At 52.5% G+C, this 25,359-nt stretch overlaps 1 protein-coding gene and 1 pseudogene across 2 annotated transcripts; one reads left to right on the top strand and one right to left on the bottom strand.

Moving 5' to 3' along the window:
- Window positions 1–4,115: 4,115 nt before the first annotated feature.
- Window positions 4,116–19,713, bottom strand: NPR1 (natriuretic peptide receptor 1). 2 transcript variants are annotated; one of them, XM_012476152.3, is made up of 22 exons: window positions 18,993–19,713; window positions 18,132–18,331; window positions 17,523–17,636; window positions 16,822–16,957; window positions 15,447–15,538; window positions 14,533–14,668; window positions 14,220–14,304; window positions 13,282–13,402; window positions 12,497–12,571; window positions 12,179–12,256; window positions 11,595–11,699; window positions 10,954–11,025; window positions 10,685–10,841; window positions 9,959–10,114; window positions 9,528–9,696; window positions 8,666–8,812; window positions 8,453–8,576; window positions 8,230–8,298; window positions 7,766–7,940; window positions 7,467–7,565; window positions 4,912–5,003; window positions 4,116–4,756 (listed from the first exon to the last, which is right to left on the bottom strand). In XM_012476152.3, exons 1-22 carry the CDS (start codon window positions 19,711–19,713, stop codon window positions 4,694–4,696), a joined length of 3,186 nt encoding a protein of 1,061 aa, XP_012331575.1. In that variant the 3' UTR covers window positions 4,116–4,693. The 2 variants fall into 2 exon arrangements, with proteins under 2 accessions (XP_012331575.1, XP_012331576.1); XM_012476153.2 differs by having other exon boundaries at window positions 10,954–11,028; window positions 18,993–19,208.
- A 3,238-nt stretch (window positions 19,714–22,951) lies between these two features.
- On the top strand, window positions 22,952–24,094 carry LOC110569403 (high mobility group protein B1-like; annotated as a pseudogene).
- Window positions 24,095–25,359: the final 1,265 nt, after the last annotated feature.

The following is a 25,359-nucleotide window of genomic DNA, read 5'->3' as shown; positions in this document are numbered from 1 at the left end:
ACTCCGGCTGAGTAACAGAGTGAGACTCTATCTCCAAAAATAAATAAATAAATAAATAAATAAATAAAATTAGCTGGGGGTGGTGGCGTGCTCCTGTAGGCACAGCTACTAGATCCTCCTGCCCAGCTACTTGGGAGGCTGAGGCAGCAGGATCACGTCAGCCCAGGAGTTTCAAGCTGCCGTGAGCTATAATTGCTCCGCTGCACTCCAGCGCAGCCTGGGAGACAAAGTGAAACTCTGTCTCAAAAAAAAAAAAAAAAAAAAAAAAAATCTAGCATTATGGTTTGCATAATGTTGACTCTTAATCATACCAACAAACACCTAGTTTTTATTACTTGCCAGTGTTTTGAGCATGTAACAGGAATTACTAAATCATGTAATTCTCAAAACAAACCTATGAAGTAGGTCTTATGATCATTCCTGAGTTACAGAAGGCAGAAGGAAGCTGAGTAGTTTGCCCAAGGTTACATGGATTAGGAGTGACAGAGTTGCGATCTAAATCCAGGCAGGCTATCTCCAGAGTCCAACCTCTTACCCAACTTTGCACTGCCTCTCACTTGATAGACTGAAATTATGCCAATTTTGAACACTGGGATCTGCGTGGTATTTTGGCCTAGTTTTTGCCTGCTGGAAGTTTAGTGGGCTGACCTGATCATCGGACATACAATAGCCAAGGCATACCATATGTAGTCCACATTTGGAAGCCAAAGGCAGACAGTCATACTGGGATGATTGCATCAGGTCCAGACAGGGTGCCACTGTCATGAACAGATGTGCCTGATTATGGAATCTTCCCTTTGGAAAGTTTCTTAAAGGGCATCCAGCCTATCCTCTGACATACTGGTGCCAGTGTATGTGGTATGGAAGTGGGTGGCCGGGGTCTTTTCCTATCTGGACTCTCTCACTGCTTCTCTAACCTTGGTTTGAGGTACAGTCAAGGAGGTTTCTGGCATCACTTCCCCTGTTCCTGGTAGAATGCAGTCTGGGAGCAGGCATGGGATGTGGTCTCATTTTCCTTCAGAGCATCCTCACCTGGCTTTGTGCCGCCTCCCAACCCTTCATCTTCGTGGTAAACACCTCACCTGGGAATCTTATTTGCGTTCCAACCTAAAAATCTCCCAGATCTCCCTGGACAGCGTTCTTTCGTTCTTTTTTTTTTTTTTTTTTAATAGCTCCTGCAATTTAATTAAAAAATTGACTTTCAGTCTGCCAAACTGGCCTCTGCTTAATTAGATTCCACGGATCTGTCCTGAAAGGTATCTTTTTAAAAATAATTATTACTAAGTATACTGCTATGATAAATAAATTACTCAAATCCTTTGACGTAGAGAAAAAAGGGGGTGGGGGAGGAGGTTATTTGTCTGTTTCTGTCAGCTCCATTTTTGTTCCAGGCCCTGGCCTTGTTCGCGGCTGGCTGGGCGGGGGTTCCCTCTGCACAGCCTCCAGCTGGCCCTCCCACCCGCCTGCTGAGCTGCCTTCTCAGGCCGCCCCTCTCTTCCAGGGTCGTCACGTGGGCTGATGAGATAATGTATGTGAAAGCCTCTGTCAACTGCAAGGCACAATTGAATGCCAATTATTATTGTTATTCTTACCATACTCTGGGGAAACCCTGTGGTCCCCACCCCTCCCAAACGTACTAGGCGGGACAGCCCGGGAAACTGAGAGGCTAGACGGCCCCTCCCATGTGGGCGGAGGTTCCTGGCACTAGACGGTCTCCCCAGCCTGGGGGGAGGGCTTTATTGCTACCCTCCTGCCCCCTTTAGGAATGGTTTTTCCAGCTCTTCCTGGCTTCATGGGCCTTCCTCCGGAAGGAAATCTCCTTAGTTGCAGTGAAAGTTCTCGGGCCGCTGAAATCATCGACTCTTTAGGCCCCTCCTCACCTCCGCCCCACTGCCCCCTCCCCTCCTGGTGCCCGCAGCGGAGCCAGGCTGCCCCGGAAGGATCTGACCGGCAATTTCCTAGAATTGTGCTTCTGGAACTCCTCAGACGTCCACTCCCCGCCCCTCTTCCCCACCTCAGTTAAGACTCCCCTCCCCAGAGCCCAAGACCCTGTAGCTGTCCCAGACCCACCCTGATCTAACTTCCCAGGCCCCACAGGGCTCTCGATCATAGCCAGTCTCTTCGGGGGCTGTCTACTACCCTTAGGAGGAGGTGCGGGGGCATGGGAGGCTACAGGGCCACCAGGGCCCATCAGGAAGTTGAGTAGCTGTGGTTACCAGGACAATCATCTCTTGGTTAGGCCTTCCCAGTGCTGTTCATCCCGGGCTTGGCTGGTGAGAGGACTGGACCATGTCTGCTCCCTGTCCCAATAAATCAAGCCTGACTGGGGCCAAAAAGGGTGGGCAGCAAGCACAAAACAGAGTCACTGGACAGGAGGGGAGCAAGTTATCCTTTCTTCATCCCAAACTGCCAGCTGTGTACCAGGGAGCAGCGGCACGCCAAAACTCCAAGCTCCCCGTGGTCACCCTACGTCCAGGTCCTACAGGGTGGACTCCAGAAAGAGGCCTGGGAGGTCAGGGGAGAGGCCTGCCTGCGCTTGATGGATGGTCCCAAAGAAATGTCTGGCACTTTCCTCCCCCATGGGGGCAATGGAGCCGCAGCCACCTCTCCCCCGCATTCCTGCCTGCTTGCCTTGGAAGGAGGGGTGAGGGGTGGGTCCAGCAGGGAACCAGGGCTTCTGGCCCAGCTGAGAGGCATTTTGCAAACTATGACTCACATTTGTCTACACTGACATGGGGAATGGAGGAGCAGGTGGACAATCTCTAAATTTCACCCGGGTTGAAAGGCATCCATATGTACCCACCCGACCTGCACTTCCTCCCCGGCTTTTAGGCCTCTCCATTCAGTCCATACTAATTACATGATTCCTACTGTATGCCAGCCATTGAGTAACATAGCAGTTCTCAAGGTGTGGTCCACAAATCCTGGGAATCCTCAAGATTTTTTCAGGGCATAGATGAGGTCAAACAATATTCATAATAATTCTGATATGTTATTTGCCCTTTTGACAGTGTTGACACATTGCATTTAAAAGCAAAATGGGGCAAAACTGCTGTGGCTTTACATAAATCAAGGCAGTGGCACCCCATTAGTATTGCATGTATTCTTCACCACTGCACATCGAAAAGGCTGGTTTCACATAAGTATGTTATCGATAAAACCGGGTGTGGTGGCTCACGCCTGTAATCCCAGCACTTTGGGAGTCCGAGGCAGGTGGATCACTCCAGCCTGGGTGACAGAGACTCTGTCTCAAATAAAAATAATAATAATAATAATTTTTTTTTTGAGATGGAGTTTCGCTCTTGTTGCCCAGGCTGGAGTGCAATGGCGGGCTCACTGCAGCCTCCATCCCCCAGGTTTAAGTGACTCCTACCTCAACCTCCCAAGTAGCTGGGATTACAGGCATGCACCACCACGTGCAGCTAATTTTTGTATTTTTAGTAGAGACAGGGTTTCACTATGTTGGCCAGAGTGGTCTCAAACTCCTGTCCTTAGGTGATCCACCCATCTCAGCCTCCCAAAGTTCTGGGATTACAGGTGTAAGCAACCTCGCCTGGCCAATAATTAAGAATAATTAAGAATAATAATTCTTAAGGGTGTAAATGTGTCTTTAAACCAGTTTCAGCACTGTTGGGCAATTCATAGGCTGTTACTACTCTCAGAGTCTGCCATTTCCAGCTTAAGGATCGAGAGTCTTGGCGGATTGAGGTGGCTCACACCTGTAATCCCAGCACTTTGGGAGGCTGAGGCAGGTGGATCACAAGGTCAGGAGATTGAGACCATCCTGGCCAACGTGGTGAAACCCTGTCTCTACTAAAATACAAAAAAACTAACCTGGTGTGGTGATGCACGCCTGTAGTCTCAGCTACTCTGGAGGCTGAAGCAGGGGAATCGCTTGAACCCAGGAGGTGGAGGTTGCAGTGAGCCGAGATCTCGTCACTGCACTCCAGCCTGATGACAGAGCAAGACTCCATCTCAAAAAAAAAAAAAAAAAAAAAAAATTGAGTATTTTTTTTCTTCTAGGCCCTTGTAGAAGAAGAATCGAGAGTCTTATCTGAAGTAGAGAGTGGAGAACTGTTTTCTGGCAACCCTCTCTCCCTCAAGAAGAGACACTGTCACTGGAATAAAGATTTTAATCATCTCTGCTCACAGTAGAAGCAAGGCATACAGGCCCCCAACCCTTGTGCGCCACCCCTCTTCTCCCCATTCACTGTGTCCACTGCTGGGTGGAGGGGTGGGGGGGTGGGTATTGTGGCCAGGCCCAAATGTGGGCTCCCCTGCCCTCACTTCACCTAGTCTCTTTTCATGTTCCCCTTCAGGTGACTTTGTCCTCCCAATAAGTCACAGGGTCGCAAGGTTGAGGGAGGAGAGCATGGGAAGGTGAGGGGATAAGGATCCACAGACCAGTCCCGCCTGAGTCTAGGTGGAGAGCAGGTGCATGTGCCTGTGTGTGCGCCCCGGTGCATGGCTGTGGGCTAGGCCCAGCCTGTAAGCGCTGAGTTCCCCCCAACATGCCAGTCCCCTCTCAGGTCCTCCTATCTGGTGTCTCCACTGGGGTCAGCACACCTGAGCTATCCAAACTTCTTCCATCCTTTGGTGATGGTGGGGCTGCTGTGGGCGAGGCTGAGGCCTGGCACCTCTGTTGTTTCTGGCACAGGGTAGGGAGGTGTGGAGGGATAGGAGAGGAGGCAGGTCAGCCTCGGGTGCTACTCCCTCGCTCCCCCAGGAGCCAGTAGGTTCGAACCTTGCCTTTGCCCTGGAGGGAAAAAGAAGAGGGTGGGCTGGGGAATGGCACAGGACTTTCCCCAGTCAGATGAGAGCCTTAGGGATGGGAGGGACATTGGCTGCTTGAGAAGGGTAGCTCCCTCTAGGACCCCAAAAGGTGGGGAGGGCAGAGGCTTCCCCCTCTACCTTCATTTCTACATCCCCTCGAAGCTCCAGCTCAAAACCACCAAACTCCTCCAGGACAGTCTTGGTCTCAGAAGACAAGTGGATCTTCAGGGCTGGGTAGGGAAGGACAGGGGAGAAGGGAAGGTGAGGGATATGAGAGAGGAGAGCAGGGAGGTAGAGGCAAAAGAGACCAGGGACCGTGGGGGTGGACAGGTGCCGTCTCTCCCTCTTTTGGGCCAGGAAGCCCTCTAGCTCAGAGAGCCCCCCCCGCACCGCATATAGTGCATGACCATATTAGCCTCTCATTTAGAACTCTGGAGCAGTGTAATCCAATACAGTAGCCACTAATCATGTGTGCCTGTTTCAACTTAAATTAATTAAAACTAAATACAGTTAAAAATTCAGGCTGGGCACTATGGTTCATGCCTGTAATCCCAGCACTTTGGGAGGCCAAGGTGGGAGGATCACTTGAGGTCAGGAGTTCGAGACCAGCCTGGCCAATATGGCAAAACCCTGTCTCTACTAAAAATACAAAAATTAGCTGGGTGTGGTGGCGCACGCCTGTAATCCCAGCTACTCGGGAGGCTAAGGCAGGAGAATCACTTGAACCTGGAAGGTGGAAGTTGCAGTGAGCCGAGATTGTACTACTGCACTCCAGCCTGGGCGACAGAGTGAGACTCCTTCTCAAAAAAATAAATAAATAAAAAATTCAGAGCCTCAGTTGCACCGGTCACATTTCCAGTGACCAGTGGCCACATGTGCCTAGAGGCTACCGTGTTGGACAGCACGGTATACAGAACATTTTCCTGACTGCGGAAGGCCCTGTTGGACAGCACTGCTCTGGAGCACCACCGGGCTCTACACGGCGTAGCGGTTAGGAGCTGGCCCTTTGGATCCTGCACTGCCTCAGTATGAACCTCAGCTTGGATACTTGCTTGGGTCAGTAATATAAATTATCTCTGCTTCATTTTCCTAATCTGTAAAATGCTGATACTGTAAGTACCCATCTCAAAACCTTGAGATGTGAGGATTAAATGTGAGGATTAAATTTAACATCCGTAAAGTATTCAAACGGAATGTGCTACCTAAGAAGCACTATGTAAATTGTTGCTTTCATGATTTAAGGCTATACCCTCGTTTTGTGGCCGAGGAGGAACTGGGGCCCAGGGTGATCTGCCCAAGTGGCTGAGGAGGGCAGTGATGAAGTGGGGCCCAGTATTCTCACACCCTTTCTTTGACTGCTGTCTGAACTCATGTCCCTACTTCTGGGGTTTGCATCAGTCATGGTGGCCTTACTGTGTTGAACAATTTATTTCTTTTCTTTTCCTTTCCTTTCCTCTCCTCTCTTTTCTGTTTTTTTTTTCTTTTCTTTTTTGCAATAGAGTCTCACTCTGTTGCCCAGGCTGGAGGGCAGTAGTGCAATCTCAAATCACTGCAACCTCCACCTCCTGGGTTCAAGAAATTCTCCTGCCTCAGCCTCCTGAGTAGCTGGGATTACAGGCATCCACCACCACGACCGGCTAATTTTTTGTGTTTTTAGTAGAGACGTGGGGTTCACCATGTTGGTCAGGCTGGTCTCGAACTCCTGGCCTTAACTGATCTGCCCGCCTTGGCCTCCCAAAGTGCTGGGATTACAAGCATCCCCAGAGCTCAGCATGTTGAACAATCTCTAGGCATGTGCTCCTTGAGGACTGGACCTCAGCGAGGGGCTCTACTCTGACAGTCCCTAAAATAGTGCCCAGGGAATATCTGCCAAACTAGATCCCTCTGGACTCTCAGGACTGGCTCCCAAGCAGCCTTTCTTTCACCATAAGGTTTAGATGGGGTCCACATGGATTTCTCAGCTAACTCTGGGTCTGGGCCATGTTACTATCCCAGAGCCTGGCACTCAGTAGTCACTCAATAAATGTTTACTGCATTGAACTGTGTCGAATATAGCAGGAGGACAGAAGATCAACAGGGGGTGAGAGCAAGGAGTTGGGGGGAGCAAGCATTTATTAGGTGCCTGCTGGGTGCCAGGGTTTTTGCTAGGTTTCTTACAATGCTGAGATAGATATCATTTTACAGATAATCAGCTGAGGCTCAGAAAAGCTACATGACAATTGTGTGGTAGGCATTTTTTATGGGTTTCTCACATAACCCCTGCGAGGTGGATTTTTTCCCTCATTTTACAGATGGGAAAAACCATGGCTCAGAGAGGTATAGCAAACTGACACACAGCCAGATGTGGAGCTGAGATTCACAGCCAAGTAGCCTGGCTCTGAAGTGGTCTTTACCACATCAAAGGTGGAGCAGAGGGTCTTACAACCTGGAAACTCTCCTGCTGGGAACTCTCCAACACTGGCCTGGAAATACTTTTACATCGTTTGACAAGAGGGGCTGCAGGAACCTGAGTCTCTGATTACAGTCAAGGTGATGAGCCCAGGTTTAACTATTAATATTACTATTAATATTAATTTCACTTCCCAAGTGAAAGGACTAGGAGTTCAAAAAGGGGCTGAGTAGGCACAAGCTGCTCCAGGGTGTCATTTTCCTCGGCCACGCTGCCCTCCCCATTCCCTCTAGGAGGACTGTACCTTCCCCATTAGACTCCATTCTTGAGGCAGTGTTGACTGTGTCCCCAAAGAGACAGTAACGAGGCATCTTCAGTCCCACCACTCCAGCACACACGGGTCCTGGGAGGAGCAAGGGAAGGAGCAGAGCCCATCAGTGAGTGAGGGAGGGAGGGGTGTTAAGGGAGGTAGGTGGGCAAGGGCAGGGGAGAGAGAGAAAGAGAGAGAGAGAGAGATGAAAGGGTGAGCGCTAGGCCAGGGGACAAATTTCCCTTGGAATTCTTGGCCTGCGGATGCCCCACCTACACCTTCAGTGGCCTCACCTGTGTGGATGCCAATGCGCAAGCGCAGCTGCTCCTGGGGCCGGTGGCGGATTCGGAAGGAGCGCACAGCATCCAGCAGCGCCAGGGCCATGCGGGCCACCTCGCAGGCGTGGAGCCGCCCGTTCCGCACAGGCAGCCCTGACACTACCATGTAGGCGTCGCCAATTGTCTCCACCTGTTGGGGTGGGGAGGGGGTGCGGGACTTGAGGGCTGCAACTGTGTGGCCGGCCACACCATCACACTGGGTGCAGTGCCTGTCATTCTGTACCCTCATCTGTCTTTGCTCATCCTCCATCCCACATGGGTTCTCTGCCTGTTCCTGGGTCTCCCTGTGCCACTGTCTCTGCCCATGTTCCCTGGTCTCCTCTCTTAAGACTCCACATCATTCTGCCTACCCCTCATCTTTTTCTGACCCTGTCCATGTCTGTCTGTCTGTCCCTTCCCATCCCCACTCCCACCCTCACCTTGTACACATCAAAGTTGTCTATGACAGCATCAAAGCAAGTGTACAGGTCATTGAGCAGGGTCACCACCTGGAAGGGAAGAGAAGCTAAGAGAGACAGGAAGTAAGGGACCCCCATCTGGGCTCAAGTGGGAAAAGCAGAACCAGAAGGCAGGTCTGGTGGAATCCAGACACTGAGCCGGGCCAGCCTGCCTGCCTGGCACCTGCGCTGATCCCCGGCCTACCTGCATGGGCGTGCTCTCTGCCGACAGCGCTGTGAAACCCACAATGTCACTGAAGTAGATGGTAACGCTGTCAAAGGCTTCGGCCTGCACTGTCTCCCCACGCTTCAGCTGCTCAGCCACTGAGCTAAGGGGTCACGGCAGGTGCAGGATCAGAGGGGAGTATCAGGACAGGGCCGTTGTGTCGGGGGGGGGTCCCCAGACTCGGGCACTCACTGAGGCAGGATCTGGTAGAGCAGGGCCTCGGCCTTGCGCTTCTCCTCCAGGTACGCCTGGGTCCGCTCCTCCACCAGCTCCTCCAGGTTGTTCGCATACTGCTCCATGCGGGACAGCAGGTTGTCCAGGATGTTGCTGCTGTTCTCCCTGGGGCAGCGGGTGGTGGTGGGAGTGGTGAGAGAGGAGCAGGGAGGCCTCCCCGGGAGTGCCCACCCCCAGGCACTCCCCCTGCCCACGCTGCCGTGGGGACTCTAGAGAGGCTCAGGGTTGAGGGCACAGCAGGATACGGGGGAGCAGGGGAAAACAGAAGGAAGAAAGTTCAATTCCTCTCTGAGACTCCCAGGTCAAGTATGAAGCTTCAGACAGGTGGCCATTTTGTTCATCTTTGTTGAAACCAGTAGGTTGGAAGGAGGTGGAGGCGATGGAGAAGGACAAGGGTCAATTGCAAAGTGATAGCCACAGAAGGGTGTGTCTGGAGAAACTGGGGCTGGTGGGCACACTGGGCAAGGGAGATGGAGGACTGGGCAGGAGCTCCTGTGGAGGGCCAAGAGCCTGCAGGGCAGGAGTCAGGAGGTCCAGCTACTCTGCACACTGCTGAGAAGTCCAGGAGCCAGCAAAGGGAGTGGGCAGGAAGGGTGTAGGGTGTCGATGGTGGAGGGAAGGGGTATAAATGGCAGGGGACTGTGGGGACAGCTGTATTTGTGAAGAGGGCCATGAGGCTGTGGTGGGCTGGAGCAGACAGACTCCGTGTAGGAAGGAAGTGAGTGGTCTCCCTCTGTCACTGCGGGGATAGGCCAGAAGTGTTGGGTAAATGGTGGCTGTGGAGGAGGGGCCTGGGGGATTCGTGACAAACACCAGGGACCTGTTAAACTTGCGCAGCGTCAGGCGGATCTGCTGGAATGGCGGCCTCTCCTGCGGGTCCTCGGCCCAGCACCGCTGCATCAGCAGTCCCAGCTCCTCCAGGTGACTCTGCAGGGCCAGGGAAGGCCGGAAGGGGGGCTGCTCACCCCGAGTCACCCGCTCGATGATCTCTGTATTGAGGGGTAGAGGAGCTGAGGGGTGGGGCTGGCCAAGGGCCTAGTGAGAGACGGGGGCAACCAGCTGGGGTGGCAGGGGAAGTCCAAGACCAAGGCATGGGGGAGGGGGACTGGTCACTGACAGCAATGGGTCAAAGGGTGGTGACTGAGTCCCATTCCAGAAGGAAGGTGTGGTGGTGCTGCCAGGGGACCCTCTACCTGGGACTGGGGTTTGTTGAGACTGTGGGTAGGTTTAAGGAAGGCGTGCTCCACTCACCTTTGGGGCTGAGGTCCAAACCTTCCACATGAAAGACCCCACTCCTCAGGGCAATCTCCTGAAGGATGATCCCAAAGCTGTATACGTCACCAGCCTGGGAGCCGCACACAGGGGGTGAAGCCATTCGCAGGAGCTCAGGGGCTGTCCACAACTTTTCTGTGGGTCAGAGGTCAGGAGTCACCAAGTGAGGGAGCCCAAAGCTAAGGGGTGAGGGGAAACAAGGATGTGGCAAAACTGATCTGGATGCATCACAGAGGATTAGAGCTAGAGGAGGCCTTCTCTTTGGCCTTCCCTTTTCCTTTTTTTTTTTTGCGATGGAGTCTCGCTCTGTCACCCACGCTGGAGTGCAGTGGCATGATCTCAGCTCACTGCAACCTCCACATCCCAGATTCAAGCAATTCTCCTGCCTCAGCCTCCTGAGTAGCTGGGACTACAGGTGTGTGCCACCACGCTCGGCTGATTTTTTGTAGTTTTAGTAGAGATGGGGTTTCACCATGTTAGCCAGGATGGTCTCAATCTCCTGACCTTGTGATCTGCCCGTCTTGGCCTCCCAAAGTGCTAGGATTACAGGCGTGAGCCACTGAACCCGGCCCTCCCTTTTTCATGGATGAATGAATTGAGGCTGGAGTCAGGACATGGATGTCCAAGCCCATCAGAGGCCTCGCATCAGTCTCCCTACTGGGTGGTGCCGGGGGCAGGTGTAAGGGGTCAAGTGTCAAGGCTCACTGGCATAAAGGGTGTGTCCTTGCTCTGGGTCCGGGTCCCTGAAGCTCTCCAGCCCATAGTCGGTGATCTTGAGCACAAAGCGCCCATCTACCACGCAGTTGGATGACTTGAGGTTCCCATGAGAGCAGATAGCCCCATTATGTAGAAACAGCATGCCCTGGGAAACGTGAAGGGCAGATGTCTTGGCCATGAGTGGGATCTACACCCGTGGCCAGGAGAAGCATGCCTGGCCCCTCACCTACACATCCAGTGGGTGCTTAGGGGCATACCTTGACGATGTCATTGGTGAGCGAGTACCGGAACATCCAGTCCAGGGTGATGCTCTCATTCTCCAGAATGTCCTGCTGGGGCAATAAGAGTCAGACCATGGCCGGGCGCAGTGGCTCACACCTATAATCCCAGCACTTCCGGAGACCAAGGCAGGTGGATCATGAGGTCAGGAGATCGAGACCATCCTGGCCAACATGGTGAAATACCATCTCTACCAAAAATACAAAAATTAGCTTGGAGTGGTGGCGTGCTCCTATAGTCCCAGCTACTCAGGAGGCTGAGGCAGGAGAATCGCTTGAACCCGGAAGGAGGAGGTTGCAGTGAGCTGAGATCTTGCCACTGCACTCCACCCTGGGCAACAGAGCAAGACTCTGTCTCGAAAAAAAAAAAAAGTCAGACCAATCCCCTGCAGAGCCCCCCTGGGAGTTGGAGGAGGGTGCAGGGGCCCTACTGACATGAACTGGTACAACAGGATAAAACTCTGGATTGACTCTAGTGCCACAGCCTCCCCCAGCTCCCATTTTACCGATGGGGCCAGAAAGGTCAGAAAGAGGGTGAGGCATGCCTGGGGTCTTATGGCCAGTCAGGGGCAGAGCCAGGGCTAGAACCCAGGTTTCTTGATGCCCCATGTCCCCCTCACCTGCAGGCTCCCACGAGGACAGTACTCTGTGAGGATGCAGATGTTGGGGGGGTCGGTGCAGGCTCCCACAAACCTGGTCAGGTGTTCATTCTGCACATCCCGCATCTGCAGGTGAGAGCAGCATCAGGAGCTTGGCAGAGACCTCACTCCTCACCAAGCTGCTGGCTAGCCTCAGGGACCCTCACTTTTCTTCCCCCCACCCCGACCCTCACTCTTCTTAATTCCTTATTCATTTTCTGCAACCATCACTAGGATCTTCCCTGATGATTCCCACCCATGTCCTTTAGCCTACCCTCCCCAGAGTCTGCTCCTACTCCCTCTGCCTCCTAAGCCCTCTCCCCCTCAGGGACATCACATATGGCCTCTCAAGATTCCTCCAGGGTATCTCCAGTGGTCCCTTCTCCTAGGTTAGGATCTAAGGATTCCCCCACTCCCACCCACAAGATGAAGGTCCTTCCCAGGGCTCCAGTCCCTGCCCTTTCTTGGGGTACCCTGAGGTCCCTCCATAACTAGTTCTGTTGGCCAATCTCCCTTGTGTCCCCGAGGGCCCCTTCTCCATGCCACTGCCTCACTCCCCACATTACATGCTTCAGCTCAAACAGGACTTTTCGAGTCAGCTCAATGCGTTTACGGTTCACACGTTTCACAGCCACGAGGTTGCCCTGGGCATGGAATGGAGACTGTCACTGTGAAGAGCATGGCCCAGTGTCCTGGAATTCCAGCTGCTCCCGACAGCCCATCCCTGCCCTCAGGACCCTCACTTGTTCCCAGTAGCCCACCCCTGGGTTCCCCATCTGCTGCTCCCCACCAGCTTACTCCTTCCCTCAGGACCCCCACCAGTCCTCCATCAGAGGACACCCCTGCCCCAGTCCCAAGGCCCGGTGATCTTTCCCCAGGCCCACCTTATAATATGCCGTCTTGGCAAAGACTTGGAACTGGCCCTCTGTGGTTAGCAGGGAGCCGTAATTGGAGCCTCTCTGAAAGGAGGGAGAGCGGGAGGAATGGTCACCGGTGGAGCCGGTCTGCATCCTGATTGCGTGTGCTCCGGTCTTTATTGCCCTGCCTTACTCTGCCTTGTCTTGTGTCATCCTTCCTTTTTGTTGTTGTTTTTTTAGATGGAGTCTTGCTCTATCGCCCAGGCTGGAGTGCGGCAGTGCTATCCTAGCTCACTGCAGCCTCAGACTCCTGGGCTCAGATGATCCTCCCACCTCAGCCTCCAGAGTAACTGGGGCTACAGGCATGCGCCATCATGCCCGGCTAATTTCTGTATTCTTTGTGGAGATGATGTCTTGCTCTGTTGCCCAGGCTGGTCTTGAACTTCTAGGCACAAGCAATCCTCCTGCCCCAGCCTCCCAAAGTGCTGGGATTGCAGATGTGAGCCACTGCGCCTGACCCACTCTGCTTTACGTTCCACATCATAAATCTCCTCATTTACTTGCTTTTTTTTTTTTAATGTGTTTTCACATGTACTATCTCCTCTGACCTTTCAAAGAGCCCTGTGAGGAAGGCTCTGCAGCTGTGATCATCATCTGAGACAGTCTCAGAGAGGGAATAGGAGTCGCTCAAGGTCACACGGCAAGTGAAAGCAGGGCTGGGACTAGAATCCTGTTCCCTTCCCTACCCCTCAGGCACTGCCCCTGCACCCAGCTCTCATTTATTGCCCCCACACAAACACCAGTGTTCTTACCCCGCTCAGGGTCAGCCGGCTACCCGCACTCCGCAGGTGCCTCTCAAGGCTACTGGGCTCGACATCCTCCCAGCGCACCCGCCACAGCTCCGAGGCCAGCTCCTTCTCCAGCTGCATCTTCCTGGGGCATGAAGGCTGCATCTGAGCCTGTGGCTGAGTCCCTGACCCAGGGCAGGGTGCTCAGCAGCCCCTCCTCAGAGGCGTGGGACCACATCATGGACTCAGAGATGGAGGGGAAATTCTATCCTCTGGACTGAGAATCAGGATGCCTGGGGGAAATTCTGTCTCACTGGGGACCTTGGGGGAATCACCTCAATGTCCTCATTTGGTAAAGAGGCCTCAATATCTATTTCATTCTTAACTATTATAAGAATGAAAAGAAATAGTGTACGTGGAAGTGCCTGGCACATATTATATGTTCAACCAGCAGTGATTTTATCCCCTCCCTCCTTGCTTTTGTGTATCATTAACTCCTCCTGTACTACATTTTAGCCTCCACTGGACGGCAGGAACGGGGCTTATTCAACTCCCTTCTCCACTCTAGATTGGGCACCTGGCACACACCAGGGCTCGCCACCCTGCTCAGCTAACATGGGCATGTTCCCAAAGGTTCAGAACATTGCTTCCCATCTGGCCGGCAAGAGTAGCAAGGGAAGCCAGTCCATGCCCCTACGATGTCACCCGCCAGCTTGTCTGCTTCTTGGACATCTCTGACTCTCCTTGGCCATTCCTAGCCCTGTCTCTTCCCCTCGCCCTGCTATTTCCTTCTCTTTCTCTCTCCTCTGGCTTTTAAATTCCCTTTATTCCTCATCTCCCTTGGTTTTCCCCTGCTGTCCCTTCATCCCTGCCCTCTTCCCTCTGGGTCCCCACTGCCTCCTCTGTTATTGGTTCTCCAGGTCCTCCAGCCACACTCACCCCCTCCCCACATCACAGCTCACCTGTATATGAAGAAGGAGACAATCAGAATGCCAAGCAAGGAGAGGCTGCCCACCAAAGCCAGCACCTCCAGGGTGGAAAGGTGATCTGCAGGAGAGAGTCCGCATTGCAGCAAGAGAGATTTGGGTTAGACAGCAGGAGGAAGAACTTTCTAATAGCCCATCGGTGAACTGGGATGATGGATGAAGGGAAGAAAAAGGCAGGAATCATTCTCCAGAAAGCCCTCTGTGAGGGAGAGGAGCACCTACTCTACTGTGCTTAGGGGAAGGAGGCAGCATCTCTGGGATGGAGACCTGGAAGGCGAGGGCCAGTCACCTTGGTTGCATGCTGGGTCTTCGTTGTCAAAGCCACATTTGGGGATGTCGGGAGGAGGGTACCCCAGGGGCCAGTTCAGTTTGCGCCCCGACACAGCCACCAGCTCTTGGGAAGTCCCATTGTAGTTCAGTACAACCTATGGGAGAGCAGGAGTGGTGGCTAGGCCAGGGCCCGAGCGGAAGGCTGCTGTGTAGTGCAGCAATCTCACCTCCCACCTACCCCAGCTCTGCTTCCAGAGCTATATATGTCTGGGTTGTCACCTGTTTACCAAGCCCCTGCTGCAACTGGGTACTGGGCCTCATATCACACACATATTATTCAAGTGGAAACACCTGAAAACTATCAGGAATTTTACAAAGAAAACTCCATATAGAACCCAATGTCTACACTCAGGGAGTTTATAATCTTGGTTGAGGCACCAACCAAGCATTGATTTTTCTCTACCTATTTTCTTGGTAGAAAACAGAAGGTAGTGTCACCTCAGCCTACATTCCCAGGCCCAGTCCACGTGCCCCTCTTCCAGGAAACCTTCTCTGGATGACCTGTCCCTTGCTGCCATTGGCCTCAGTACCTTCCTGTCCTCACTCACTTGTAGAGGTGTGTAATGTGCATCCTTTGTGACCCTGTCTCTGCTGGGAGGCGGTCCTGCCTGCCTCCCTTCGGAGCTCTCTGAGGGCAGGGTTGCACTCTCTCCTCAGGCATGGGGCTCCCCAAGTGTGATGCCTGTGGGTCCCTATCGTTCTGGTGGCTCTTCTAGACTGGAGCTGGGTCTGTTTTATTCAGGGCTCTCGTAAGTGTCCAGGCACGGTAGAGTGGCTACAGGATAAACAGGTGCCCTGGCAGGGCTGTGGGGGGAAGTAGGAGGGTGAGATGCTGTTTGGAGTTGGCACTGTCTTCTGGGTGCACAAACTTACCCTGAAGGCACCAGTCTCGGGATCCATATCCCAGAGGGAGAAGTCTGTTTCCCGATCACCACTGCTGTCAATTTTCAGGTGTCCTGTCACACCTAAGGACACAGGGGAAGATGACTGTGTTGGAGAGAATGGAAGTTCAGGGGTACCCCATTTCATCTCTTCATCCTCTCATCTTTTTTGCCTTGCCTTCCAAACATACATGCATAAAGAATGACAGTAAGCCGGGCGCGGTGGCTCACGCCTGTAATTCCAGCACTTTGGGAGGCCGAGGCGGGTGGATCACGAGGTCAAGAGATCGAGACCATCCCGGTCAACATGGTGAAACCCCGTCTCTACCAAAAATACAAAAAATTAGCTGGGCATGGTGGCGTGTGCTTGTAATCCCAGCTACTCAGGAGGCTGAGGCAGGAGGATTGCCTGAACCCAGGAGGTGGAGGTTGCAGTGAGCCGAGATCGCACCATTGTACTCCAGCCTGGGTAACAAGAGCGAAACTCCATCTCAAAAAAAAAAAAGAATGTAAAAGGGCCGGGCACTGTGGCTCATGCATGTAATCCCAGAACTTTGGGAGGCTGAGGCAAGTGAATCACCTGAGGTCAGAAGTTTGAGACCCGCCTGCCAACATGCTGAAACCCTGTCTCTACTAAAAAAACTTGCCAGTGTCCTCCTCCATCATCAAGAGAGACATGGAACAATGGGAAGGGAGGGAAGGCGAGAACTGGGAATAGGGAAGGATGGAGGCTGGCAGAGGGTCGTGGAGCGGGGGCTGGAGGTCCACACTGGAGGGTCCCAGAACTTCTGGCTCTTTATATGTAACGATTTTGGCAGCCTGAGGAAGGGGTCAGTGGAGAGCGGAGAGTTGGGAGCTGACTCTATGCCCGAAGTACCGTGGGGCCCCAACAGTCGGGAGCCCACTTCCCAGAGCTGGGTCTCTGCTTAGCTCAAGGTCAAACTGGATCCTATGCCCTGCATGAAGTGATGCCCACCCCAAAAAAATACAAAAAATTAGCCAGGTGTGGTGGCGGGCACCTGTAATCCCAACTACTCAGGAGGCTGAGGCAGGAGAATCACTTGAACCTGGGAGTTGGAGTTTGCAGTGAGCTGAGATCTAGGCACTGCATTCCAGCCTTGGGAACAGAACGAGAATCCATCTCAAAAATAAAATAAAATAAAATAAAAAGGATTCAGTGCCCAGCAGGGATGATTGGGGTTGGACACTCAGTAGGACTTCTGGAGGGATGGGCCTGAGAAAAAGCTGTGGAGGAAAAGGATGGTGTGCACTGGTGACTCTGTGCTACAGACTTCTCATGGCTTGACAGTGGGCACCTGGGATTCATCCCCCAAGGCAGCCCATTCCAGCCACCTCAAGGCCCTGACCTTGAAAGCTTCGGTTCCACATCCGCTGAGTGATGTTCTCCCCATCAGTGACAGTTCCCCCATGTGCCAGAGTCTCTGTCACTGCCTGGATATAGAGCAGCAGCCCATCATGGAAGGACGCTGGGATGGTGTTCACCTGTGGGGGCAAGCAGAGGTTGGCTGGGGTGGGGTGAATGAAGGGCATGGCGTTGGGGGCTGTGGGGAAGGGAATGAGAGGCACTGGGAGTTTGGAAGAGGATAGGGGAAAATAACACCCCTACATCACTGGGAGATTTTACTATTTATTTATTTATTTACTTTTTAGTTGGTACCAACAGACTATTTAGATTTTACTATTAAATGATGCCTTTGGATTAGCATCGCTTCCTGAATCACACTAGGCACACAGAGCAGGATGTATCGTCTCTGTATTACGGATGATAACCTGAGTTTCAGAGGCTGAACTTGCCAGTGTCCTCCTCCATCATCAGGAGGAGGCACCGATGACGCCTTGGAGTTGGCACTGTCTTCTGGATGCACAAACTTACCCTGAAGGCACCAGTCTCGGGATTCATATCCCAGAGAGAGAAGTCAGGAGAGACATGGAACAATGGGAAGGGAGGGAAGGGGGGAACTGGGAAGAGGGAATGATGGAGGCTGGCAGAGGGTCGTGGAGTAGGGGCTGGAGGTCCATGCTGGAGGGTCCCGGTACCTCTTCTTACCAGGCCATCCTCCATAGTGAAGTTGAACTGCTCATGGGCTAGGTGTTTTAGCTGCTTCAGAAATTCCAAGTACTCGGGATTATCTGGCTCTCTATACGTAATGATTTTGACAGCCTGAGGAAGGGGTCAGTGGAGAGCATCGAGTTGGGAGCTTACTCTATCCCCGCAGTACCGTGGGGCCCCAACAATCAGGAGCCCACCTCCCAGAGCTGGGTCTTTGCTTAGCTCAAGGTCAAACTGAACCCTATTCCCCGCATGAAGTGATGCCCATTCCAAAGCAGGGAATCCAAAGGGATGGCTTCTCCAAGTCCTGTCCAGGCTGTGGGACTTGAACCTCCTCCCGCCTAAAGCCCATTTTCTTCTTTTTAGCCTGCTGGTGCTCAAGCACCCCTGGCTAGTCCCCTGCCCTTCACTGCCTAATTCCCAGAGAGCATCACCAACCTCTTTTCTGTTCTGTGAGTTACCATGAGTGCATGAAGAAACAGACAAAACCTTTTGTTCTGGAATTCTTTCAGACACTGAGGGACACCGTGCCCAGAAATGACATGCCACAAGCTGAGATGGCCTGAGCTTCAAACCTAGGTACTCACCTCAAACCTAGGTACTCACCTGAAAGGCCTGGCGGGCACTGACATCCTGCCCATCCCCTCTCTCCCAGGGCCTGCGGGGAGCAGGGCCCTGTCCACCTTGCAGGCTTTGCCCAAAGATATCCAGGTGGAAGAAAACGTAGTCCTCCCCACTCAAGCCAGCTTCCAGGGCCAGGAGCATCAGGGTTCTGAAGGCGTCAGGGGAGCTGCAGATGTAGATAACTGGAGAAAGAGGAGTATTCAGAGAGAGAAGCCTAGGTACTGGGGGAGAGACAGGGCTAGGAAAGCCGAAGCACCGAGGGGAGGAAGTTTAGAGATGAGGGGCAGGAGAGACCCGGTGAGAGTTAAGTGGTAACTCCCGGCTCAGCCTAGGCCACGGCAGGGCAGGAGAAAGACGAAGGGTGGACGGCGAGGTGGGGGGTGGAAAAGAGGAAGGGACAGATACAGAGAGGGGAATAGTGGAGCTGAAGGTAGAGAAGGGTGGGGCCAGGAGGGTGAAAGGAGCGAGGGCGGGGGCGGGGGGAGAAGAGAGGAGATTGAGGAGCAACGGGAAGAGAGGATGAAAGTGGGGAGAAGGCTACAGGGAAGCGAGAAAATGCGGGAGATATAAAAGGATCAGAACTGAGCTTTGCCAGGGTGGGAGGGAGGGAGTGGGGGTCGCGGAGGTGAGAGGACAGAGGCGCGGTGGAGGGTGGCGGAAGAAGAGAGGGAAATAGAAACTTCGCAGCAGAAGGGGCCTGGGAGCTGAGAAGGGAATGAAGACCGGGGAGGAGAAAGAATAGTGGCCCAGACGAGAGACGAGAGAGGAAGTCCCGATGCCTCCGGCGGGTCAGAGGGGAAGCCCTGCGGCGGAGCGGCGGGACCCGGTGCGCCGGCGTCTCACCTCGGCCTTTGCGCGGCACGGTCCGCAGCAGCCTGGTGTAGTGGCCGAGGTCGTTCTCGGCGAACTCCAGGTGGTCCACCGTGATATTGAGGCGGTCGCGGACACGCATAAACAGCCCCTCCACGAGGAAGAAGCAGTGTTCGTCGTCACCCGGCCGGTAGGCGTAGAGCATGAGCGCCTGGCGCTCCCAGCCCAGCCGTCGGTGCAGCGCCGCCACGAAGTCGCCCAGCTTTGCGTAGCTGGGCCCCGCGCGGGTGGTCAGCGCGTACTCGTCCTTGACACCGAAGCCCAGCGCCGGGGCGCCGGCGGTCAGCAGCGGCACCCGCCAGTGCGCGGTGAAGCGCCCCACCGGGGCGGCTGCGTACACGCAGCCCGGGCCCAGGAACACCGCGGGGTTGTGCTCCCACTTGAGGTCCACCGCGGCCAGGGGCGCGGCGGTGTCAGAGCAGACGCCCAGCGCGTTTTCGCTGCTACCCAGCACCGTGCGGACCGTCCAGCCTGGCAGCAAGTCGGGGCGCGCCTTCACCCGGGCCAGGGCCAGCTCCACGGCGGGTCCTACGCGCGCCCACGACCACGGGTACGAGGTGTTGGCCAGAGGCAGTACCACGGCTACCGTCAGGTTGCCCGCGCGGCTGCCCCGGAGTAGCAGCAGCAGCGGCGGCAGCAGCAGGAGCAGGAGCAGGCGCAGGCGGGAGCCGGCGGGGCGCCGGGGCCCCGGCATGGCCTCAGCGGGCACCGCAGCGGGCGAGCGCTCCCACCATGGCCTCCTCGGTCACCTCAGGCTCAGCGGCTGGTCCCAGGCATCAGGCGCGTCCCTATGGGAAGGAGCAGGAGCGGAACAGGGGCGCTCACCCCGGGGTACGACGCCCCCTGTAGCTACGACGGTCTGGGCCGAGAGCGCGAGGGGCGCGATGGAGGGGGGCACGCGGGGCGCTGCGGAGCAGGTGGGTGCCAGGAGAACGTCGGGCCAGAGGACCCGAGTGTGAACAACTGGGCTTGTGCGTGCGTGTTAGAGAGAGAGAGAGAGAGAGAGAGAGAGAAAGAGAGAGAGAGAGAGAGAGAAAGGGTGCGAGCAAGCGCTCCGTGGAGAAGGATGGGAGAAGGCGCGCGAGGGAGGAAAGAGGAGTGTGTGTTTGTAGCGTGCGTGCGCGCCTGCCTCGGGGAGTGTGCCAGAAGGGGCGTCCGGCCGGCCCAAGCCTCCGGCTGTCCGGAGGGAACCGTGGAGGACCCGAGCCAAGCTCCGAACCCTCCCTCCCGGCCGCTTCCCCTCCCAGACTCAGTGACAGAAGAGCCAATCCTGGATCTTTAACTCCTTCCTTCCCGCCGTCCAGCCCGTGCGCTTCCCGGTGGATCCTCTTCCCAGGTCTCGGCTGCCCGTGCCTTCCTCCTCGGACAGGACCCTCTGAAGGTGCGCCCTCGCCGGGATGGAAAGGAGAGCTGAACGGAGCGTGTGTGTGGAAGCAGCTGGGGCTCGTTTGCGCCCCACCTTTTCGCTCGCCTCCTACCTGGTTTTCTCCTAGGAAGAGGGAAAGGTGCTGGTTTGGGATCCCGGCAGTAAACTGTGAGTGCGTAGACGCGTGTGTTTGGGAGTGGGTGGAAAGTGCCGGATTTTTGAAAAGGGCCGTGAAAGTTGAAGGCGAGTCCAGAGTGCTTGTTACCCAGTCCTTCTATGATCCCCCTCTCTTTCCCTACCTGCCATCTTCCAGACTGTGAGGATTAGCCATGAAAAAATGAGCTGGTGTCAGGGCAGAATTAAATCTTCAGGGCCCAAATTTTAGGAAGCTGAGGAGAGCGGCTGGGTAACTGGGAGAGGAGTTTCACACTTCAGGGCCGCCCCCAGAAAGTGACTGTTTTGTGTTGAGGGTTGTTAAAATGAAGGCTGTGGGAGATGATGTTGGAAATAATCATTGGAGGCCTAAATTGGGGAGTGGGTTTTGGGGCACTTGACAGCTGGGCCCCCGGTCCAGACTGCTGTGGGATCAGTGTGCCCTCTAATGGTCATCAGGAGTCACTGCCGGCACTGCAGCGCCAACCTCTCCAGCGCTGCGCCTAAGCAGGACATAAGATCAGCAAACTTCTGGTCAGCAAACATTTCCAGATAACCTTCTGTACTGTTAAGCACAAGTACCCACTTGATGCCGAGGGCATAAAGATGAATATATATACAGTTCGTGCCTTTAAAGAGCTCTGTTTCGAACAAATAACCGTAATGCAACATGCATTAAGCACTACATGGGAGACATGGATAAATTGCTAAACGACTCAGATGAGGGCTATTCATTCTGCTTGGATTGGGGCCAGAAAATCTCCGAAGAGAAATAATTCAACGAGGATAGAAGGATGAGAAAGGTATTCTGTGTAGACAGAGCAGAATGTTGACGTATACTTCCTATATATGGAATTTTAGGAGACTTGAATATTCTTTTCTTTTTGAGATGGAGTTTTGCTCTTGTTGCCCAGGCTGGAGTTCAGTGGCCCAATCTCAGCTCACTGCAACCTCGGTCTCCTGGAGGTCAAGCAATTCTCCTGCCTCAGCCTCCCGGGAATACAGGCACGTGCCTGGCTAATTTTGTATTTTTAGTAGAGACAGGTTTTCACCATGTTGGTCAGGCTGATCTCGAACTCCTGACCTCAGGTGAGCCACCCACTTCGGCCTCCCAAAGTGTTGGGATTACAGGTGTCAGCCACTGCACCTGGCTGAGACTTGAATGTTCTTTTTTTTTCTTTTTTTAAATTATTTTTAATTTTTTTATAGGTAAGAATATTCTTACTATCTAGAGCAAATTGTGGTCCATAGGCCAACTTGAGATGATAGGCATGCTTTTTTTGGTTTGCATTCTCTCTATATATATTTAATTGCCCACACTTAAAAATCATAAGATGGCACACGAATATTTGGATTTATGACTTTTTTTTTTTTTTTTTTTTTTTTAAGATAGAGTTCTCCCTATGTTGCCCAGGCTGGTCTCAAACTCCTAGGCTCAAACGATCCTCCTGCATCTGCCTCCAAAAGTTCTGAGATAACAAGTGTGAGCCGTCAGGCCCAACCTGGATTTCTGACTTTTCTTAAAATATTGGAAGAGCTGGCAATATAGGTCCTGCATCCGTCCAGGAGCAATCAGCCAGAACAAGTATCCATTATCTCCTTGAAATGAGTCTAGTTCATCATGGTTCCTAGGCACCTTGCTTCACTTAGGTGCATTATCTGCCTGGCTTAATAGGAGTTTGTGTTTTCAGCCCTGATCCAGGATGTAAGGCGTGTGTGCATGTAAGATGACTGAGGAAGAGAGTCAGGGAAGAGGGCAGTGGAGGGAAGATTATGAAAGCTTTTGTGTGACAGGTATAATGTCCTTGACCTGTAATAGAGATGGCAGGTTCCAGAAATTATAGAGGTAGACAGCAGATGGAGATGGGGAGATGCTTTATAAATAGAATCAGTTGAACTTCGGGAAGTGAAGACGTTATACAAATAACAGGTCTAGGTGACGTGGACTCCATTAGTGGAGAAGCTGAAGGAGGAGGTTTTGGAAGGATGATACTTATAGTTTATTGGCTGTGAAGTGCCTGTAGACACTCAAGTGGAAATGTCCGACAGGCCTCAGACTAGTGGAACCGGAGCTCAGAAGAAATGACTGGACTAGAAATATAGTTTAGTAATTGAGCTCCTCTCAATAATGGTGAACTAGCCCTCAAGCTACAGATAACTAAAAGAGTTGGATGAAATGCTTTTTTAAAAATCAAAGAACTAGTTGGGCATGGTGGCTCATGCCTGTTGTCCCAGCACTTTGGAGGCAGAGGTGGGCTGATCACTTGAGGCCAGGAGTTTAAGACCAGTCTGGCCAACATGGTAAAACCCTGTCTCTACTAAAAATACAAAAATTAGCCAGGCATGGTGGTGTATGCCTGTAATCCCAAGCTACTTGAGAGGCTGAGGCATGAGAATCACTTGAACCCGGAGGGCAGAGGTTGCAGTGAGCCGAGACTGCACCACTGCACTCCAGCCTGGTGAACAGAGCGAGACCCTGTCTCAAAACACAATAAATAAATAAAAATAAAAATAAAGAGAGACAGCACCAGGGCAACTGAGAGCCGGACGGGCACTGGGCAGCTTTGTGCCTCACTGAGGAAAGATAACTAAACATGGGCAAAGGAGATCCTAAGAAGCCGAGAGGCAAAATGTTATCATATGCATTTTTTGTGCAAATTTGTCTGGAGGAGCATAAGGAGAAGCACCCAGATGCTTCAGTCAACTTCTCAGAGTTTTCTTTTTTTTTTTGAGACGGAGTTTCACTCTTGTTACCCAGGCTGGAGTGCAATGGCGCGATCTCGGCTCACCGCATGTCCGCCTCCTGGGTTCGGGCAATTCTCCTGCCTCAGCCTCCCGAGTAGCTGGGATTACAGGCATGCGCCACCATGCCCAGCTAATTTTTTGTATTTTTAGTAGAGACGGGGTTTCACCATGTTGACCAGGATGGTCTCGATCTCTTGACCTCGTGATCCACCCGCCTCGGCCTCCCAAAGTGCTGGGATTACAGGCGTGAGCCACCATGCCCGGCCTTCTCAGAGTTTTCTAAGAAGTGCTCAGAGAGGTAGAAGACCATATCTGTTAAAGAGAAAGGAAAATTTGAAGATATGTCAAAGGCGGACAAGGCCCATTATGAGAGAAAAATGAAAACCTGTATCTCTCCTCATCGGAGACAAAAAAGAAGTTCAAGGATCCCAATGAACCCAAGAGGCCCCCTTCGGCCTTTTTTCTCTTCTGCTCTGAGTATCACCCCAAAATCAAAAGAGAACATCCTGGCCTGTCCATTGGTGATGTTGCGAAGAAACTGGGAGAGATGTGGAATGACACTGCTGCGGATGACAAGCAGCCTTATGAAAAGAAGGCTGTGAAGCTGAAGGGAAAATACGGAAAGGATATTGCTGCATGTCGAGCTAAAGGAAAGCCTGATGCAGCAAAAAAGGGAGTTGTCAAGGCTGAAAAAAGCAAGAAAAAGAAGGAAGAGGAGGAAGATGAAGATGAAGATGATGATGATGAATAAGTTGGTTCTAGCACTGTTTTTTTTCCTTGTCTATAAAGCATTTAACTCCCCTGTACACAACTCACTCCTTTTTTTTTTTTTTTTTTTTTTTTTTTGAGACGGAGTTTCGCTCTTGATACCCAGACTGGAGCACAATGGCGCGATCTCGGCTCACCGCAATCTCCGCCTCCTGGGTTCAGGCAATTCTCCTGCCTCAGCCTCCTGAGTAGCTGGGATTACAGGCACGCGCCACTGTGCCCAGCTAATTTTTTGTATTAGTAGAGACGGGGTTTCACCATGTTGACCAGGATGGTCTCGATCTCTTGACCTCATGATCCACCCGCCTCGGCCTCCCAAAGTGCTGGGATTACAGGCTTGAGCCACCGCGCCCGGCCAACTCACTCCTTTTAAAGAAAAAAATTGAAATGTAAGGCTGTGTAAGATTTGTTTTTATTATGAGAAAATACCAAAAAAAAAAAAAAAAAAAAAGGATTTGTTTTTAAACTGTACAGTGTCTTTTTTTGTATAGTTTTTTTTTTTTTTTTTTTTTTTTGAGATGGAGTTTCGCTCTTGTTACCCAGGCTGGAGTGCAATGTCGCGATCTCGGCTCACTGCAACCTCTGCCTCCTGGGTTCAAGCAATTCTCCTTCCTCAGCCTCCCGAGTAGATGGGACTACAGGCTGCGCCACCATACCCATCTAATTTTTGTATTTTTAGTAGAGACGGGGTTTCACCATGTTGACCAGGATGGTCTCGATCTCTTGACCTCATGATCCACCTGTCTCGGCCTCCCAAAGTGCTGGGATTATAGGCATGAGCCACCGTGCCCAGCCTTTTTTGTATAGTTAACACACTACCGAATGTGTCTTTAGATAGCCCTTTCTTGGTGGTATTCTCAGTAGCCACTAACCTTGCCTGGTACAGTATGGGGGTTGTAAATTGGCATGGAAATTTAAAGCAGGTTCTTGTTGGTGCACAGCGTTAGTTATATATGGGGGTGGCAGTTTTTTCATCTTCAGTTGTCTCTGATGCAGCTTATACGAAATAATTGTTGTTCAGTTAACTAACTACCACTCTGTAATTGCAAAAAAAAAAGTTGCAGCTGTTTTGTTGACATTCTGAATGCTTCTAAGTAAATACAATTTTTAAATTTTTAAAATTATTATTATTATTATTTTTTAAAAGACAGGGTTTCACCATGTTGGTCAGGCTGGTCTTGAACTCCCGACCTCAGGTGATCTGCCTGCCTTGGCCTCCAAAGTGCTTGGATTACAGGCGTGAGCCACCATGACTGGCCTACAATTTTTTTATTAAAAAAACAAAATAAAATAAAAATAAAAGAACTA

This window comes from Aotus nancymaae, unplaced genomic scaffold, assembly GCF_030222135.1.
Source record: "Aotus nancymaae isolate 86718 unplaced genomic scaffold, 86718_ANA_hifiasm-v0.15.2.pri h1tg000108l, whole genome shotgun sequence".
NCBI classification, from domain to species: Eukaryota; Metazoa; Chordata; class Mammalia; order Primates; family Aotidae; genus Aotus; species Aotus nancymaae.
The sequence above is the reverse complement of the archived record's forward strand: the minus strand, read 5'-3'. Positions and strand labels throughout refer to the sequence as shown.